Source organism: Felis catus, chromosome C2, assembly GCF_018350175.1.
Source record: "Felis catus isolate Fca126 chromosome C2, F.catus_Fca126_mat1.0, whole genome shotgun sequence".
NCBI lineage: Eukaryota > Metazoa > Chordata > Mammalia > Carnivora > Felidae > Felis > Felis catus.
The window spans coordinates 69878983-69898938 of record NC_058376.1 but is presented as its reverse complement, the minus strand read 5'-3'; the positions used below and the strand labels follow the sequence as shown (position 1 = coordinate 69898938).

At 41.8% G+C, this 19956-nt stretch overlaps 1 protein-coding gene across 25 annotated transcripts in view; it reads right to left on the bottom strand.

Moving 5' to 3' along the window:
* KALRN (kalirin RhoGEF kinase) overlaps positions 1–19956 on the bottom strand; it is a 708823-nt gene that overhangs the window by 224112 nt on the left and 464755 nt on the right. For all 25 annotated transcript variants that reach the window (XM_045037038.1, XM_045037036.1, XM_023260241.2 and 22 more), the window contains 3 exons: positions 9004–9073; positions 6505–6594; positions 1306–1398 (listed from right to left, as the gene is read on the bottom strand). In XM_045037038.1, the coding sequence (XP_044892973.1) occupies positions 1306–1398; positions 6505–6594; positions 9004–9073 (253 nt within the window). The remainder of the gene's footprint in view (positions 1–1305; positions 1399–6504; positions 6595–9003; positions 9074–19956) is intronic.

Below are 19956 nucleotides of genomic sequence, written 5' to 3'. Positions count from 1 at the left end.
CAAGATGTTCTGCACATTGTTACTTCTCACATGAGTTCTCAACAAAGGCCAAGGGCATGATGCCGTGTTGTAACTCTCTAAGCCATTTCTTCAGGGCTGGGTGACTTGAGTGCCTGGAAGCAGAAGCCCAAAATGTCTCTTCCTGGAGACGAGGAAAGAGAGGGTTTGAAGGCGGAGGCAGGAGGGAAAGGGTGGTGCTAGTCCCTGACCTGACCCTCAGTGGGGAAGAGGTCCAGGGCATGGGCTCATGGGGCCCCACGGGGGCTCATGCTCTTCTCATCATGGAATCACATGTGCTAAGCAGGGAGACCCTAGTGGCTGTCCGTGGGCACCTCCAGTGTGACCAGAAACCTAGATGTGAAACTAGACTGGTTTTCAGGTTTAGCGAAGCTAGAATATCTGGGATTCTGCAAGCATCTCTAAACATGAGTTGAATTTCAGCAAATTTTCTCTGGAGCTATACTACTTACAACATGCCTCTCACTATCCCTTTATCCTTTGCATTTGAGGAGCAACCAGCCAAATATTCAAACTCAGGGAAAACTCTACCCTTACACCTTGAGAATTAATACACATAGGGGTTATATAACTGCTTATAATATCGATTTCCCAGGCTTTCTGTGGGGGAAATGTCACATCTTCAGACTGTCGGTGTATCCTTCTCTGAAGAAGCAGCCCACATTACTTACTATTTTACATAATTTGATTATTTGAATTTCAAAGAAAATATTTTGGAGAAAATCCAAATCTGTTTGCTTGGCTCCAAAAGAACCCCTACCCAACATATGGGATCCTCCAGACACAAGAGTGTCACTGTGTTTCAATACGCACTCTTTGAGTGTTTTCTCTCAAAAACCTCATAGTCTTGATAAACACAGAGATTAAGGCAATGGTAGATGCCACCCTGGGCCTCCACTGTCTATGTTGACTGGCAGTGTCCCCTTGACCCCTGACAGCGGGAGGGACCACCAGGAGGAATCTGTCCCAGGAGGGAAGAGCAAGTAAGGCCCTAAGTGTCAGCCATAACTGCTCCAAACTGTGCAGTGGTGGGCAGGTATGAAAGCCGTCAAAACGTGTTCCTGCTCTCATTCCTCTTCTGTCCCCCAGCAAATAAACACCTAGAGTTTCACAGGCTAGGTCATGCAGTCTGGGAGCCAGCAAAGCCAATGGGGGTTCACCTCTGAAGTTTGGCTCTAGATGGAGGAAAGGTCTTGAGATGGAAGCTTTCCCATCCTGGGCAAAGCTGGGGCTCCCTGGACCTGATCAGTAGTGCAGGAGGAGGTGCCCAGAGGGGAGGGGAAGTACCTTCAGGAGCAGCTGGTACTTGGTGATCCTCTGGACGGGCTTGATTAGGTAGGAAGAGATGGAGTTGGCCAGACCGTGCCGCTGCTGTATCTCCTACAGGGATGAAAACAGGCACCATGACATACAAAAGGGTGTGTGTATGCGTGTATCTTGGGAGGAAGTCGGTGGGGTGAGAAGAGAGCAAAAGGAAAAAGGGTAGAAAATTATGAGGAACCGTTCTTTGATGGGGAGAGAACCAAGAGAGACCAAGACGAACACACAGAGAAAAGGAGAGGTGGTGAAAGGGGAGGAGCTTTAGGGAGAGAAAGCAGATTTGTGTGTCAGAAATGAAACTTATAAAGAAATGGGGAAGGATAAAAGTGGAAAACGAGAGTGAGGAGGTAACAGCAGACAGAAGGGTAAAGGAGAGGTGGTGAAGCAGAAAGTGAAAGGAAAAATCAACCCAGAGCGGAGGTGATCACAAGGGGCTAGTGAGACTATGATAATAAGGGCGTGGGGCTCGGATTTCTATGCCGATGGCTCCTGAGTCTTCCTCTCCCTCAGTCTCCTTAAAACAGCACGAGGGCATATCTCCTTTACCATCCCTTCTCTCTTCAACTTAGACCCATCCCAACCCAGAATCACCACTGTATTCTTTACAACTTCTTCATTGTGATCAATGGCATCTCCCTCATTCAGGTCTCTTGAGCTGATAGCCATGGAGTTATTTTTAGTTGTTCTCCTTGTGTTTTCCCCAGTGACAAGTCTTTCGTCTCCACGCCATCCATGCCCAGACTACACCCATGACCTCCAGCTGCTGTTTGGGCCTCTAGCCTCTCATTTTACACCATTCTCTATCCTGCCTCCAAAATGACCTTCCACGCCCCAAGGTGTAGGTGCTGTGAAGGTTAGTGAAGGGTCCATGTAGTCCCCTTGCCTCAAGAACCTTACACACCAGGTGGCTCAGAATACTCACACACATAAATAGCAACAAAGGAGATGGAAGGTATTCCCAGCAAGAACAGAGAGCAATGGCTGGGCCCAGGAGTGGTGGATGGCTTAGTAGAGATAAAGCCTTCAGCTGAGGTTTAGAGGATAAGTGGGGGTGGGGAAGTGCAAAGCTGGACGAGTGGCATTCTATAAATGGAAAGCATATAAAAAATGCACAGGAAATAATCATTGGGTATTTATATGATAATGAGGACCATGCAGAATGGTATAGAGGATGTACACCTGGAGTCCAGGAAAAAATGAAAAGTACAGTTAGATAAGCAAGATATATTTAGGCCATTGATAGGGTTGAGCTAGATAAAAAAAAAAAAATTAGGATTTGGTGGTGAGCTTCTCAATGGAAAAGTACTGTAGATCTTAAATAGGAGAAAAACATGGTGAAAGCGATGTCTCAGAGAGAGCAATATTTAGCCTAATAACAACATACAGGGCGGAGGTTGGGATATAGAGATGGAGAAACCAGTTAGGAGGTTGTTGAAAAATCCCAAGCGTGTAAACACAGAGTTACCATGCGATCCAGCAATTCTACTCCTAGGTATATACCTGAGAGAAATGAAAACATACGCCCACACAAAAACTTATATACACTGTTTACAGCAGTATTATTAATAATAGTGAAAAAGTGGATACAACCCAAATGTCCATCAATTGATGAATGGAGATATACAATGTGAGATATCCATGCAATGGGATATTATTTGGCCATGAGGAGGAATGCAGTCCTGATATATGCTATAACATAGATGGACCCTTGAAAGCATTATGCTAAGTGAAAAAAGTCAGTCACAAAAGAATACATATTATATGATTCCATTTTTATGAAATGTCCAGAATAGGTGAATCTGTAGAGACAGAAAATGTATCATTGGTTGTTTAGCACTAAGGACAGCTGGGAGGATAAGGTGGGGTGATGGCTAAAGGGTGTGGGGCTGCTTTTTGAGGTGATGAAAATGTTCTAAAATTGACTGTGGAGATGGTTGCACATATCTGTGAATATACTAAAACCATTAAAGTGTTCACTTTAAATATACATATAATGTATAGCTATATCTATCTATCTATCTATCTATCTATCTATCTATCTATCTATCTATGTCTGTAGGAGTGTACCACGGGCTTGTCCTAGGCTAGGGTCAGTAAGAACAAAGCACTGGGAGGAATACAAGAAACATTTAATTAATTAATTAATCAATTCGTTAATTAATTTAATGTTATCCATTTTTGAGAGAGGGAGAGTTTGAGCAGGGGAGAGGCGGAGAGAGGGGGACAGAGGATCTAAAGCAGGCTCTGCTCTGACAGCAGAGAGCCTGCTGTGGGGCTTGAACTCATGAACTGTGAGATCATGACCTGAAGCAAAGTCGGATGCTTACCCAACTGAGCCACCCAGGCGCCCAAGAAACATTTTAAAGTTATGTGAGAGAGGACTTGTCACGTGGCCATGAAGGAAGGGGAAGAAGAGGGAATAAAAAACAATTTTCGCATTCCTGCCAGCTATCCCAGAAAGTAGCAACTTTCTCACCCGTGTGCCTCTTCCCTAGAGGTGTGGAGTTCTAGCTGGACTTGTCCGAGGGTGATGGGCAAAAGAGCTGGCAGACTGACTCTCTGGGCAAAGGAACATCGTCTGTTTACTTGGCAGCTCTGGCAAGAGAGCACCAGCAATAGGGCACCTTTGACAGCCATCCATCTCTGCCAGCTCTGGGAAGGCTGCATGTGGGGCAGCGAGGAAGGGAGGAAGGCGTTGCCTCCGGGGGCTAGGTCCGCCGAACCATGCTTGCTAACCAGCTTAGCATCAAACACCACAGCCTCACAGCTCTCACATCCGAAGTAGAAAATTCTGGATCGTGTGAAGGTGTGCCCCTTTCTGGAACTTCAATGTTCTGTGCACTCTTTACGATAATGGATACTAAAAGACAGCCTTTCTTAAGGGCTTATCTCTTTTATAGAATGAGGGCCTAAAGCAGATATTTTCTAAGTGAAGAACTTAGGGAACCCTTTCTGATGAAACGGAAAAAAAGCTACAAATATTACGGGTTCTGGAAAGCTCTGGGAACAATCAGGAGAGGTTACTGAGAGGTTACTGTTCTCTCTCTCCACCTCTATGCTGAGATCCAGGGACTCCTACCTAGTGGATGGTTTTCCTGGCTTCCAGTGGTCTTCCCAACTAAAGTAGAGGCTCATCAGGCACTATGTTGGGAATGGAGGGTGGGGGAAGGGTGTAAAATTTGGAGGTTATCTAACTTACTAGTCAAAGTCTAGAAATTGGCTAGAAACAGGAATATGATGACCATAGGACTAAAGGAAAAGGCCAATTAGCACCGCACACTATGATGTGTACAAAATAAACCAAGCAAATCATCAGCCAACCTCAAGGGGCTCATAGGTGGGAGGAGGTGTGTGTAATAGAAAGGTACATTGATAACCCCCATAAGGAAAATTGTTATAAACACTATAAGAGAGATACAAAGTATAACACATGCATAGGGAAAGGGAAGGGTTCCTGCAGGACACATTTGACTTTTAAAGGATAGAAAGAATTCCAAAGAGTGACAGTGTGTGTGTGTGTGTGTGTGTGTGTGTGTGTGTGTGTCTGTGCAGGTGCATTTTACACACAGAGTGGTAAGGCAGAGAGCGCACTGTGAGCAAAGACGAGGAAGCGGGGGAGTCTGAGGCATGCTCAGAGCACAGGGCATGGATGTTCAGAAAAATGCTACGTGGAAGACAGGACACAATGCATTTAAAACTTCACAAACACCCTTCTGCATACTATTGATGAGTAATCGACCAGAAACATGTTAAAGAAAATACATTATTAACAGAGGTAATAGTGGTAGAGAACATCCAGTATGATATCCAATAAATTCAGATACCAAGTTAAAGAAGTACTTTTCTTGAATTTTCTGTTTTATCAAATCTAACCTTAAAATTCCAGTTTGGGACACTCAGGACCATTTGCATGTCAACACTTCATTTAAAAAAGTCATGTATGTTTTTTTCTTGCCTGGCTTTCTCCCATTCAAGGGTCATTCCTTTACAGAGCAATGAGACACTTGTGGAATCATTTCTATTTTGGCAGCATCAGTCTAGAAAGATGCTCAGGGGTTCATTTTGTAAACTTGAATATGGGAATGATGTTTAAATGTCTGTATTCCTGAAGGTGCCTAGAACACCATCTTCTCTATAGTAAATACTCAAATATTCATGGGAGAAATGAAAGCGGGTAGGCAGAAACACAGACTAACAAACATTAAAAAGTTCTGTATTTCAAGTTGTTGTCACTTCTGATGGGACTACCATAATGGCCATCACTGCTACAGTCTCTTTCTCAGTGAACTTCCCTCCCCCAATTTCTCCACGCCTCGTTCTTCCCTTACATCCTACATTGACCCATTTGATGCTGTTCACTTTATAGCCAACAGGTCACTCTTTTGGGCCTAGCAATATGTAGACTTATGCCATCATTCACTAGCAGGGATGGATCCTTGTTCTAAAGCAAGGGACCAGACAAAAGGTACATCAGTGCCATCTTTGCTTGGCTTCCATTACAGCCCAAGTGATCAGCACTGGCTGTGCTATAACTCTCAAAGTCCAGGCCAAACCCAAGCCAATCATACCAGAATCACAAGGGTGGGACCCAGGAATCAGTATTTTCAAAACTTCCCAAGTGATTCAAATGTATAGTCAAGGTTGAAATAATTGCATGTGAGTAGTGTCTCTCAAACTTGAGCGGCTTCTTAAAACTCAGATTGTTCGGCTTCAGCCCTGGAGACTCTGACTCAACAGATCTGGGGAGGTGGTCCAAAATATGCCTTTCTAACAAGTTCTCAGGTGATGTTGATGTGGCTGCTCTGAGGACCACACTTTGAGAAGCCCTGCATTTGAGGGACCTGTGTATGAAGTAGAAGTGAAACATCTTAACGTGTGGGTTATACTGCCGGTCTCTCTGCACCCAAGATGGTGGCCAGCCCAGTTTGGTGCTGAGGCATGAAGGACCAATGTTCCTTGTCTAAAACCACACCACTTGAGATGGGATGGGGTAAAACAAAAGACAAGCACTGCTTTGGCTTTTCTCCATGCTTTACTCCTGAGATAGAGGTTTGGGTGGCCAAATGAAAAAGAGGACTAAAGGATAAAAACCCACTATCCCAAAGTAGAGAAACATTTCCACCCACCCACTCATCAATGACTCAAGAATGGAAAATCATGGCTTACATCAAAGAAGGTGCCTGCATGCTCCAGGATCAGCTGGTTGGAATCAGGCTTGTTTTTACAGTAGGTGACGTACATCTGAAATTTGTCTGCCTGAAAAGAACAAAGGCAATGACAGGTAAGCGTCCGTTAGCTGCTCCCTTCTGTTGACTGTGCCTGAAGGACCCAGCAGGGGTTGTGTAGTTAAGCTCTCAGATATTGTGTGGCACAGGATTATCTGTGGCAAATGTTCTGGGCTTATCTGCCCGTGTTCCCCTAACAAACTTGGGGATACTTTTCTCCTTTCCGCAGGTGGAGAAAGCTTGCTGAAAGTGAGCCTATTTTAATACTAGACTGTACTAGAAAGACTTTGAAAACCCAATTCACATAACATATTTTGAAGCTGGATAGAATTTGTTTAGACGTCATCCATCCCTTTTCTGGATTACCTACAATTGTGCTTCCCGTCTTGAAAAATGATAGCATTTTCTCTAAAAACAAAACTCAAAGAATGAAAATAAAGTGTGATCTCAGAGGAAGACCTGATTGTATCCCAAATGTCTCCATTGGGGGTAGTCTGTAGGCCATGCCAAGTGTCTATGCCATCATCTCCAATTTTCCAGAAGCAATGATGGGGGAAAGGAGAGCAAGGGGACCCTCTGGGGACAGGGATGAACAATGGGTCCTAACCCAATTGTAACTTCAAGCCAACAACCTTGTAGCTTGGCAAAAAAATCATTTCTTGTTTCTCTTAGTACCCTCTGGGTTAGTACTCCATGTCCCTGCTACTGGGAAAGGTGTGCATATGTTGGCCACTAAGTAGTTTTCCCATTTGTGAAATGCTGCCAGTGTTGGTGCCTACAGAACACCTGGGATATCCTCTTCTGAGACAGCAGCCCAGATAGATATGTGTTAAGTATAGCAGGTCTCATTCACGCCAGCACTATTCTCAGAGCTTCTCTTATGTATTAACTCATCTGATCCTCCTGAGAACACTACGCAGCATCCCCATTTTACAGATGTGAAAACTGCGGCACTGGTTGGTTAAGTAACTTTCAGTTCCCACAGTTAGAAAGTGGTAGAGCCCAGGCAAGCTGACTTCGTGCTTCTTGGTCATAACCACTGCCTTCCAGTATACTGAAACAACTCTTTCTAGCCTCATATGTGAAGATTAGGAGACTTAACAAAGTCACCTTGGGATAATTCTGGGAAAAATGTGCCTATTTTATGCAATCATCAAAGGTTTTCTGAGACCAATTTTAGGGCTTATATACTACCTGGGAGGCATTTATCAGCCCTAGGACATAATGATAAATCCTACTTATGGCTGATTGTTAGGCAGATCCACAAATTGTATGAAACAAGATGTGAAAAAAAATCCCTTCACTTATTTTTTTCCTCTACATTGGCTGTGCAAGGGATCATAAATTGTTGATCAGCATTAATGTGAACTGTGCACAGGCTCATGTATTTAGAGGTAGAAAATGTATTAACACAAAGTCTGAGACTTCCTTAAGAAATAAGAGTATGTCAGGAAGCAAACACTAGGGTTTCATGTAAAGAAAACAACTCAGGTCTTGAGCTGTGGAATTGGCTGTGCTATTTATTACATGTCAGTGGACTAGTCAACCTCCTAGGTCATCTAAATTGTTTCCATCTATAAAATATAAGGCATAACTATAGCCCTACCTATTCCATAGGTTGTTGAGAGCATAAAATCTCTGAATCATGAATACATTTTGAAAAGTAGCCGATTTTGAGTGGAAATTATAATGAGATAATTATAAAATAGAACACCTGACCCCAGGGAAGGATTTCCATGTTTAGTTGCACTTAGTATCACAGGTGGATTTCCCTGGAGATGTTTGCATTCCCGTCATGAACCTGAGCTCAGAATAACATGGTGTGGATGCTAATGGAGACTAATGTTCCCATTTATATAATTAGAACCTGGTACATTTAGTCCATTTACTTGGCCCATGACAATAGCACCGGGAAAGAAAATGACTAGACACTAATTTTGTAGGTCAGAACTGGGATGGATGCCTATGGAATCTGTTTTTCTCTATGAAGGAAGAAAATGTAACCAATGGTTTGATGGATTCCTGAAGGCCTAATTTTGCCCTAATCCTAATCCTGTAAAAACAAAACAAAACAAAACAAAACAAAACAAAACAAAACAAAACAAAACCAATGGTTAGAGCTGGAGTGGCTCCTCTATCATGGGTGGTGATCCTGTTCCACTCTCCTGATGTCTCAGTTTTAGAAAGTTCCTGGAGAACTCAATGTGGAGCTTGGACACAATGTCTAAAGACTTTTCCCAAGGAGGACTCTGCTCCTTGGGGATGGTCTGCTCCTCTCAGATATACTTGTGCCCCCTCCCTAGAGTCCCTGGCACTGTGTTAGAATGTCAGTGGCACTAGCCCACTAGAAGGTCAGGCAGCAAACAGTATGCCATCTGACACCATGTACCCTCCTGGAAAGGATGGCACAGTGGGAGAAGAAGCATTTCAGGTCAGTTACCCAGGTAACAAAGCAGTGTCCCACATCCTCAGGCAGCTGCTCATACTTCTCCAGCTCTTTGAGGAAGATGCTGCAAGGGGAGAGAAAGGCTGGATCAGACATCTCTGTACTGCCTCCCTCCCCACCCAGATGATTACGCTGCGGCCATCACAACCCGATAAGCTCTCCGTTATTTACACTTGGCTTCTGCATTCTTGAAGTGATACATGGTGAGGAGTAGTTTTAAATATATTAGAACTGTTTTCATTATAATTTACATTCATTGATTAATTAGTGCTACTTAAAATTATATTGTTTCTCTTACGGATTTACATTTCTCAGGTTGAAAAGAAATTAAATATTACACTTGTGTTGGGACTTTCATTTTAACTGCCACCATGAATCTATTTTTTATACAAGTAATCTGAATACATGGTAACATTAAAAAAATTTGTAAATACAGATATCAAAAACAATGAAATAAATATCATCTATGATCCCGGAGATGTAGTGGAAACATTTTGAATCCTACAGTAATTTCTTTCCAGTTCTTGGCTTTCTTCTTCTACCAGCAGGCACTTTGTGCTAAAAGTTATGAGTTAATGTTTCCTAATGCAGACATCATTAGGAAAGAAAATTCAATATGGAAAAAGTCACAATATATTTCAAAGCTGAATTGAATTACCAGGGAATTATCTGCCTCTGTGGATATCTATGCCATATTATTTATGTGTGAATAAATAATGAAGGGCTGACTATACCAATTTCAAGTTCATATATTAAACAATTGGATTGGGCTCAGAGAATATAAGCTCTAATGAGCCAGCATCACCAGAATGGAATTTGTTTTTTTTAAATCACACAGAAAGTTTTAGGGTGCCTGAGTAGCTCAGTCGGTTAAGCATCCGACTCTTGATTTCTGCTCAGGTCATGATCATGGTTTGTGAGTTTGTTCGAGCCCTGCATTAGGCTCTGCACTGACAGCGTGGAGCCTGCTTGGGATTCTGTCTCTCTCTACCCCTCCCCTGCTCTCTCTCTCTCTCTCTCTCTCTGAATAAATAAACATTAAAAACTAGAAATCACACAGGGGTTTTAAAATAAAAAATAATTATGATGCTGTGGGGAAACTCACTGATGGAAATGGAAGATATAATCTTTTCAAAGGGCAATTTGACAATACCTACCAAAATAAAAAAAAAATGTATACTTATCTTTTGTTTCTACAACTTTAATCCTGGAAAATTTCGTATATATTTTAATCTACTTACGTAGAGGATGATGTAAACATGTGTATTCAATGTGTTACTGTTCATAATATTAAAAGGTGGACTGTAGGTGACAAAATAACCCGTATAGCCACAGAACCGGATAGTACACAGTTATAACAAAAATGACAAGGTTTCCTATGTTTTCACATGAAAGATCTCCAAGGCAGGCTGTTAAGTAAAAAAAGCAAGGTGTGGAAGAATGTATACAACATGCCACCTTTTGTATAAGTAGGGAATATGTACTCTTATTTCCAACCCAAGAAATTAATGGTCAAAGGGTACAAGGTCAGTTATGAGAGGTAAATCGTGAGAGCCACTATAAGCATAGTACCTATAGCTAACAATATTGTACTGTACACTTAAAGTTTGCTAAGTGTACGCTTACATTAAGTGTTCTTTCATCATCATCGTCATCACGATCATCATCATCATCATCATCATCATCATAGAGGGAGGATACTTTGGGAGGTGATGGATATATTCATGGCCTTGATTATTGTGATAGCTTCATGGGTGTACACTTATCTCTAAACTCATCAAATTGTATATATTATACAAGTACAGCTTTTTACATGTCAATCAAAATTTGCTATGGTGGTTTCTTTAAAAAAAGGTCATCAAACATGAACTATTGGGACTTAATCAAGATAAAAAGCTTCTGCACAGCAAAGGAAACAATCAACAAAACTAAAAGGCAGCCTGTGGAATGGGAGAAGCTATTTGCCAACAACATATCTGATAAAGGGATAGTATCCAAAATCTATAAAGAACTTATCAAACTCAGTACTCCCCAAAATAAATAACACAGTGAAGAAATGGGCAGAAGACATGAATAGACATTTTTTCAGACATCCAGATGGCTAACAGACAAATGAAAAGATGCTCAACAGCATTCATCATCAGGGAAATACAAATCAAAGCCATGATGAGATGTCACCTTACATCTATCAGAATGGCTAAAATTAACACAGGAAACAAGTATCGACAAGGATGTGGGGAAAGGGGAACCCTCTTGCACTGCTGGTTGGAATGCAAACTGGTGCAGCTGGTCTGGAGAATAGTATGGAGGTTCCTCAAGAAACTAAAAATAGAACTACCCTACAATCTAGCAATAGCACTATTAGGTGTTTATCCAAAGAATACAAAAATACAGATTCGAAATGGTACATGCAACTCAATGTTTATAGCAGCATTATCAATACAATATACGTTGTATATATATAATGTATATACACACACACATGCACACACATGCACACACACACACACACACACACACATATATATATATATATATACACACACACACATACACATATACATACAATGAAATATTACTCAGCCATCAAAAAGAATTAAATCTTGCCATTTGCAATTATGTGGATGGAGCCTGAATGTATTATGCTAAGCAAAATAAGTCAATCAGAGAAAGATAAATACCGTATGCTTTCACTCATATGTGGAACTTAAGAAACAAACAGATGAACATATGGTAAGTAGGGGGGAAGAGAAGAGAGGGAAACAAACCACAAAAGACTCTTAACAAACTAAGGTTGCTGGAGGGGAGGTGGGTGGGAGATGGGCTAGATGGATGATGGGTACTAAGGGGGGCACTAGTTGTGATGAGCACTGGGTGTTGTATGGAAGTGAATCACTCCTGAAACTAATGTTGCACTGTATGTTAACTAAAATTTAAATAAAATAAATTTAAAAATTAAAAAAAAGTCATTACCATAGGAAACCAGCTAAAGGAATAGGGTAAAGATAGTGGTGAGTTGGAAATCCCAATCTATATTTTTTAATTTAATTTTGAATTTTAAAATTAATTCAAAATTAAATTAAAAGATATAAAGCAGTTCTGAATCACTCCACTACTTACTTCCAGCATTGGAAAAAATAAATTGTATTGATTTGACCTACTCTGGCTCCTACTGCCCAAGCATTCTGGCAGTATCTGCTACTTGTGTTTCCCCTTCAACAACATAAAAAGATGTTGTTTTTAGTTTTAGTCATATTTGGAAGGCCAAAATGCTAATAATGATTGGTGGGATCACATATAATTTTTTTGTCCACCTGCAATGCAAGTTTTTCTATAATAAATGAGCATTGCAGTAATAATAAAGAAAAGTCACTTAAAAATTTTGGGGGACTCTTAGCAATACCCATTTGAAGATAATCATCCTCCCCTAACGTGAATTTGAGAGCATCCTGATTTGACTCATGGAACAGAAGTAATTATAATGCAATTTGGGCTTTCAAAATACAAATATGCAGTGCTCAAAAATCAATAAAGTATCATATTTACTGACATGGTTTTTAATGTTTATTTATTTATTTTTAGAGAGAGAGAGTGAGCAGGGGAGGGGCAGAGAGAGAGGGAGACAGAGAATCTCAAGCAGGCTCTGCACTGCTAGTACGGAGCTCGACATGGGGCTCAAACTCATGAACCGTGAGATCATGACCTGAGTGGAAATCAAGAGTCAGACACTTAACCAACTGAACCACCCAGGTGCCTCAAGTGATACTTTTAGAAGAACTGCAGGTGACATACATGTACTTAATATGACTTCTAAAACATAAATAGGAAAAAATATTATATAATGCTGTAATTGAGGCTCAAACTTCTTTCCAGGCCAAAAAGGAAACATCCTTTTTTGCTGCAAGAGAAGCAGTCTGGCTCCCCACCATATCACGTCATCACTGAATTCTAAAAGACACTGAGGAGGGCACCTGTTGGGATGAACACTGGGTGTTGTATGGAAACCAATTTCATAAAAATTTCATAAAATGAAACCAATTTCATAAAAAATAAATAAAAGACATTTATCATGTGGTCCTTCTCTGTGAGGAACACTAAATAATATAATGTACAACATCTTCATAAGTACTCTTTCAGAAGGTGTTGAGCTATTCTTTACGTGGACATTTCTCATATAAATCTTCACTATAAATCTCAGTGAAGACAATGATTAGAAACGTCAGCTCTGTCCCATGATAGACTGAACAGGGCCTGGGGTGTGGACTGGAATGGCTTGGTGACGAGGGAGGAAATCTGATGGGCTGTTCTAGGATAATGACTGGTGAAAGAAAATGAGTTACTTTAAAGAAAGAAGGACCCAAAAGGAGAGAGGTCCTGGAAGAAGAGAGAGAGGGAAAAAATGGGTAATCCAAAGGCCCCTGGCAATTGGGATAAACTCTCTCAGCTTGTGGAAAACCTCTTCCTCCCCACTCTTGGGATGTCACTCCAGTCCCCTAAGCTCTGACTCCCATGGTATTTAGGCCCTTCTACGTTAGGGTGATCAAATAAACAAAACAGCCAGATCATGACATTCCACACAGGATACAACTCAGGGAGACTTTCCTTCTTTCCTTGACTTTTGACCCAAGGTCAAAAGTGACCTTGGTGACCTGGTCACTTAAGGTTAAATTTAAGCAAAGAGTGGTAATTATACCAACAGAACTGATCCTTGATCTAGATGCTAAAGACAGTGCTAGGAATTTTCTTTAAAATCCTGATACACTAATCATGACTTTTTGTGATAGCAGCTATCAAAAACCTATGAGAGAATGCTCAGTTTGAAAATTCTGAATAAATGAAAGCCCTGTAAAATGAATTACATGCCTAGAATACTATTTGTATAATTAATGCCTTTCTGGAAAATGAAGGTTTTAGCAGCAACGGCCATTAGCCCACCCATCTACTGATCCTGTCTCTCACTTTCCTTTCCTCCCAGAGCCAAGCACAAGTTAAAGAGCCAGAGTTCACACTTACTCACAGTTGTGTGTGGGGGAGTGTCTTCCGACGCCTCATTTTTTGCATCTTTGAACCACAACCTCATGGGGTTGTTGTGAGGATTTAATAAATCCATGTAGGTAAAGAGACCAACCCAGGGCCTAGCATACAGTAGACATTAAATAACTGCTAGGTTTTTAGGACCAGTGCTTCCTAATCTTAATAAAGTCATCATCTGATAAACATACATTTGCACACTCTTCCCCATTCCTGGAGACTCATTCCTAGGGAACTCTCCCCTAGGGGAGACTGTGTTGGAAAATTGATACTAGATTACCTTTCCCTAGAAAATATCCTGGGAAAATCGTGATTGGGTGTTATAAAAATTGGATTCCAAGGTCACATATCATTTAATTTTGGGAAATATTGCTAAGCTGGTTTCTTCACTGGAGGGCTTCCAAAATCCTACAAAATGATGAGGTACATTATAAGTCTCTGAAGTAAACAGTGTGCAGTGCTTCCCAAACTTCTTTGCAAGTGGAACTCTTTTGGGGGCAGTATCAGACCTTGTCTCAAGGAACACTCCTGGAAACCCCCAGTTAATGGCCCCTGTACCTGGCCGTGCACCGCCCTCTGGGGTTAGGATCTGAGCTGCTGTATTATTCAGAAAAGCTCCCTGGGTAATTCCACTGTATCCAATCCATAGACCAGCATTTGATGGCAGCTACCCCAGATTCCAGTTGGCAGATTCCATATTGACTCCGTATGACTTAATTTTTTAATTAAAAAATCTAAGAATTAGAAAAACTACTTTGTGCTGGGCATATCAATTCATAACTTTGAGTAAGACATTCACTACCATCTTAATGTGATTGTTGAAGGCAAGTGGCAATATTAAGCTTTATTTTGCTTTTTAAAGCTTATGAAGATGATAGATTATGTAACTCTGATCAATATCATTCTGTCTGCTTCAAGTGGACACGATGAGTTTAAATTAAAGCATAAGGGGTCACAACACTCTTCACAAATGATAGAATATTCTACCTCAGCTCTTCTATAGCCACATCTTTGTCCTCACCATTTCAATAACTATACATAGTAAATCATGAGGGAACAAGCAAAGCAAGTAGTTTCAGTGTTTGTGTGAATGTCTGGGGTTCTTTCTGAAATGAATACAACTTTTAAAGAAATGTCACAATCTAAACAAAGTCATTACTCTATTAAATTACCATGATGCAATATATTGTACGCTTTCTGAGGAAAATGCTTCCCTCTGGCTTTGTACGGAATCTTGGGAAATGAAACCTCTAGCGATTATTGATGAAAACCTTTTAGATGGTCTGTGATGGAGTACTGTGGAAACAGCACCATTCCAAACGTACATTGAGTCATTTTGATTTTGTTATTTTCTCCAAAGGTAAATTTGTTCAATGGTCTCACTGATTCTAGAGAAGTGCATCCGTCAGTGTGGTCCAGCAGACAGACCTTTACATCAAGGGGGCGGTCCGCATTTAAAGGGTTATATATTTGATGATGATGTGTGTACATACGTGTGTGTGTATGAATGACTCTCACGCATGTGCACTTGTTAGAATGATAGAGGTAGTGAGAAGGGGAATGAAGGTAGAGGCCATGGCAAGGAGGAGAAGAACAATGAGGAGGATATATATATATATATATATATATATATATATATATATATATATATATAAATAAAGCTGGAGGTAGGGTAAGGAGAAAGCTCTTAGGTTCACTTCTTTGCAGGAAGTCCAGGATGTTGCCTCCTTATCAAAGCCAGGCTGGTTACTGTTTTCGTATAAGTGGAGCTAGACATCATTTCTAAAGAATCCATCAGTGGCCAGATTCAGAGGCTCCGGATTACAGGGGCTAGGACAGCTGATTAGCATACCGGGACAGCTATTAAACCAATGAGGAGTCGTGTGCAGTCCAGGGAAGGTGTGGGATTATTCAGGGGGTTGTTTCAGTCAAGTCTGATCACCTGGGCTGAGCCATGTGAGTCACCCCTCTCTGTCCCTTGATTACACACCAGGAATTTCAGCCTAGATTAGAGATGAAGGGGAGAGGTGTCCAGGGCTGGGCTTCTCCTCAGCACATTTCTGCCCTCAGGCTCCAACCTCAAGAAGAATTTACCTTGCTGTACTGCTACCTGTTGAATATGTTTCGCTAATGCTTTCTAATCTTGTTTAACTTGTGTGATCAGATGAGCCAAAAAGCATTTGCATAGACCTATAGCTTATTTTAATGTTAAAATAAGCATAAAAAATCTCACATTTAATGTCATTCATACCCATTAATGTGCTGTTCAGCAACTAGGTACAGAAGCTCAATAGTTAGTGTGCACAACTAAAATTAACATGACTTTGACGCATCCACATAAATGGCTACACTTTGTCTTGCTTTGGGTGTGCCCCAATATCCACAACCAGCACCAATGTCCACAGCTCACTGAGAAAACAAACCCCAACAACAAAACCACAGGTGAATTTCTATGGGCTCTCCTGATGGCTTGTGTAGGGCTTGCAGTTAGCTATGCCTTAGGGTATGGGTTTAGGGCCCAAGAAAAACCACAGCAGGCCTTCCCCTTCCTTTTTCTCTGACATTTGAATGTTAAGAAAATGACAGTGTGATTTAATAGGGAGTTATTCAGACCCGAAATCTTCGCTCTGCTACCAATAGACTTGGGCAGGTCACAGACCTTTGTAAGCTCCAGTTTCCATAAAACAAGGGAGGAGAACAGAACTAGATTGTCTTTAAAGTTTTTCCCAGACTTTTATATTTTGTAATTCTGTGATTTCTATAAATGAGATAAAACTAATACCAAGGGCACTAGGAGGGGAGATGCAGCATAGAAGGCATAGAATAGGCATATTTTAAGCAAGGGTGTGTGTGTGTCGGGAAGGGATAGGAGAGGTAAAGTAGGAAGCGGCCTGGTGGCCCAGCGGACACTGCTGTAGGCTGCACATCCTCTCTCTCACCACTGGGTGGAGCCAGCTCCTCGCCTTGTAGCTGCAGATGGCCCCACGGCTTGCAGGTTTAGTGGGTGGAAACCAGCATTAAATAAGGAGAAGGAGAAAGTGAAACAGAACCTAACCCCAAATATCAGAATGCATCAGACATAGGGTGTTATTTTGACAAATTTAGTTTCCCTATTACGTATAAGAATGTGCATATCAGGACATAATGTTATAAACTTTTTCTTTGGTTCGTGATCAAACATGTTTGATAAACACCTTGCTGATGTTCCCTTCCAAAATAGAATTGTAGCCCTAGGGAGGTCTAGGTCTCTAACTACCTAGGTCTCCATCTCTCCTCCCCCCACACCCCCATAACTTCCCTTCTGTCTCCCCTCTCTAACCTCCCTACTGCTTCCCTCCCCTCTCTCCCTCTTTTCCCTCTTCTTCCCCTTGTTACCCACCCACTTTACTGCTCTCTCTAGCCTCTCCCTATCTAGGTATTTAATCCCTCTCTATCCACCACCTTGCTTTGTGCCCCCCAACCCTGGCCAACGTCATTTCTGCCCGGAACTACTTCCCTCTTCCACCTCTCCCTTCCTCCACCTCAATCTTACAGCACAAGACACAGTGGAACTGGGAGCCTGACACCGGGACCTTGCCCCACCCCTCCCCTAGCGTTCAGACTGACTCACAAACTTCTCCCTGTTGCCTCTCTCAGCCTCCTTGCTAGACTTCACCACTCTCCTCCCTTGGCAGGCCTTTTTTCAAACTTTCCTCCATCATTAAGGGAGCCATCCCTGGTTGTAGAAATACTACCAGCTACTTAAATCCAATCTCAAATGCCCTCCCCTCTGTGAAACCTTTCCTATTTTTCCAACGGAAGCTATTTTCTTTGCTCCTTTTAACGGCATTTGTGCTTCCCTCCACCCTGATCACAAGGACCTAAATAATTCCCAGAACTCAGGAGGCAGAGCCTGCGTTTGATTCATCACTGGGTACTAGCTCCAACTAGCACAGGGCTGGCCCAAGAAGGAACTCTGGGAAGATAATGGAACTGTGGGCTGGGCCACTGGTTCACTGTTATTTCCCATCACTTCCCCCAGCTCCTCCCCCACTGCTGCACACCATCCTCTGCTGCTGGCTGACCTTGGCCACCTGGTACCCTGGTGGGCTGACTTTGGCCCGGCCAGTGTTCCCAACTTAGTCGCACATAGCTCAGGTCCTTCTCCCTCAGCCTCGAGCCCAGAAACAGTAGGCTGGGACTGCATTGGGTAGAGGCCAGGGCCAAATCTAAGCTTCCAGCCAAGCCAGCAGGGAAGAAGTGTACCAGAGGGATATATGGCTCTGGTTGTCAGTCTTCCACTTGCCTTTCCAACCCTTGCTGAAAAATTACATATTTCAGGTAATTATTGTAAGACTGTGGGACCTTGGTGACATACCTGTGGAAGAACGGGGTTGAAGTGTTCCTCAAATGTGGGGATCCACCTAAAATCTGGTTAGATATGAATCAAATCAACCAGCTTTTGCAGTCCCAGTTGGTGGTCTATGGAGTGGGGGAAGGGGAGAGAGCACTGACATGGGAAACCAAACCCCTGGGATCTATGCCTGATCTTTAAAGGGGGAGAGGGTGTCCCACACTGGGTAAGTCACTGGCTCCTTTCTGGGTCTCAATGTCCTTATCTGTAAATGGAGATAGCTGTACTTGATGGTGAGGAAGACCGTCAGAGCCCTGACAGCAGAGATTTTATAAAAATGTTATTACTCTGGGGCGTGTGGGTGGCTCAGTAGATTAAATGTCCGACTTCAGCTCAGGTCATGATCTCGCCATTTGTGAGTTCCAGCCCCACATAGGGCTCTGTACTGACAGCTCAGAGCCTGGAGCCTGTTTTGGATTCTGTGTCTCCCTCTCTCTCTGCCCCTCCCCTATTCGCTCGCTCTCTCTCTCTCTCTCTCTCTCTCTCTCTCAAAAATAAATAAACATTAAAAAATTTTTTTAAATGTTATTACTCAGACTCACATACAAATAACATAAAAATAACTGGAAAGCAAAAAAGTGAAGTTCAGATTTAACTGAAGGTGATAAGCATTTTAAACCGTTGTCCTTACTTACAGAAGCTGAAAATCTAATAAAGGCAAATTGAAAATAAATAATTTTTTTGAATTACAAATTGCAAGTTGGTTAAAAAAAAACAACCATTACTTGGGGGGTGCCTGGGTGGCTCAGTCAATTAAGTGCCGGACTCCTGGTTTCAGCTCAGCTCATGATCTCACAGTTCATAAGTTCCAGCCCCATGCCAGGCTGACAGCTAATAGTGCGGAGCCTGCTTGGGATTCTTTTTCTCCCTTTCTCTCTCTTCCCCTCCCCTGCTCATGTTCTCTTTCTCTCTCTCAGAATAAACAAATAAACTTAAAAAAAAAAACCATTACTGTTTGGGGGCTCTATTTATGGAATATACTATCTTACCTGAGTGCTCCTGCAATGCTTAACAAAATACAATAGAAATGGATTTAGTTCGTGTGTATATAAGTTTCATTATCTTTATGATTTTATAAAAAGGAGGTATAGTATGAAAATGGGGAGAACAGAGGGTAAAAACTAAGTATCATTCCATTTATACCTCCAGTTTCTCTAAAACCATTACTTACATTGAATTGTTCTTCTTCACAGAAATTTTGGTGCTTGAGAATTTCTCTGTTCAATATTTATATAGGCAAAGGTCCTTGAGAATGATAACACACACATACACACACTAATCTTGGTTGTCATTTTTCAAAAGTGACACCATTTAAAAGATCAACACTAACAAGCTGAGAAATTTAACATATTCTTCATATCAGCCTTGGTCTACGTAATAATTTCCTAGTGGCTCAGCTAACTGTATCATTCAGGTAGTATGAGCTACCTCATTCAGGAGCTCAATCTCTCCACTTCCCAATATTCTTTTCTCCCTCCCTCCCTCCCTCCCTCCCTCCTTCCCTCACTCTCTGGAGCATAGGC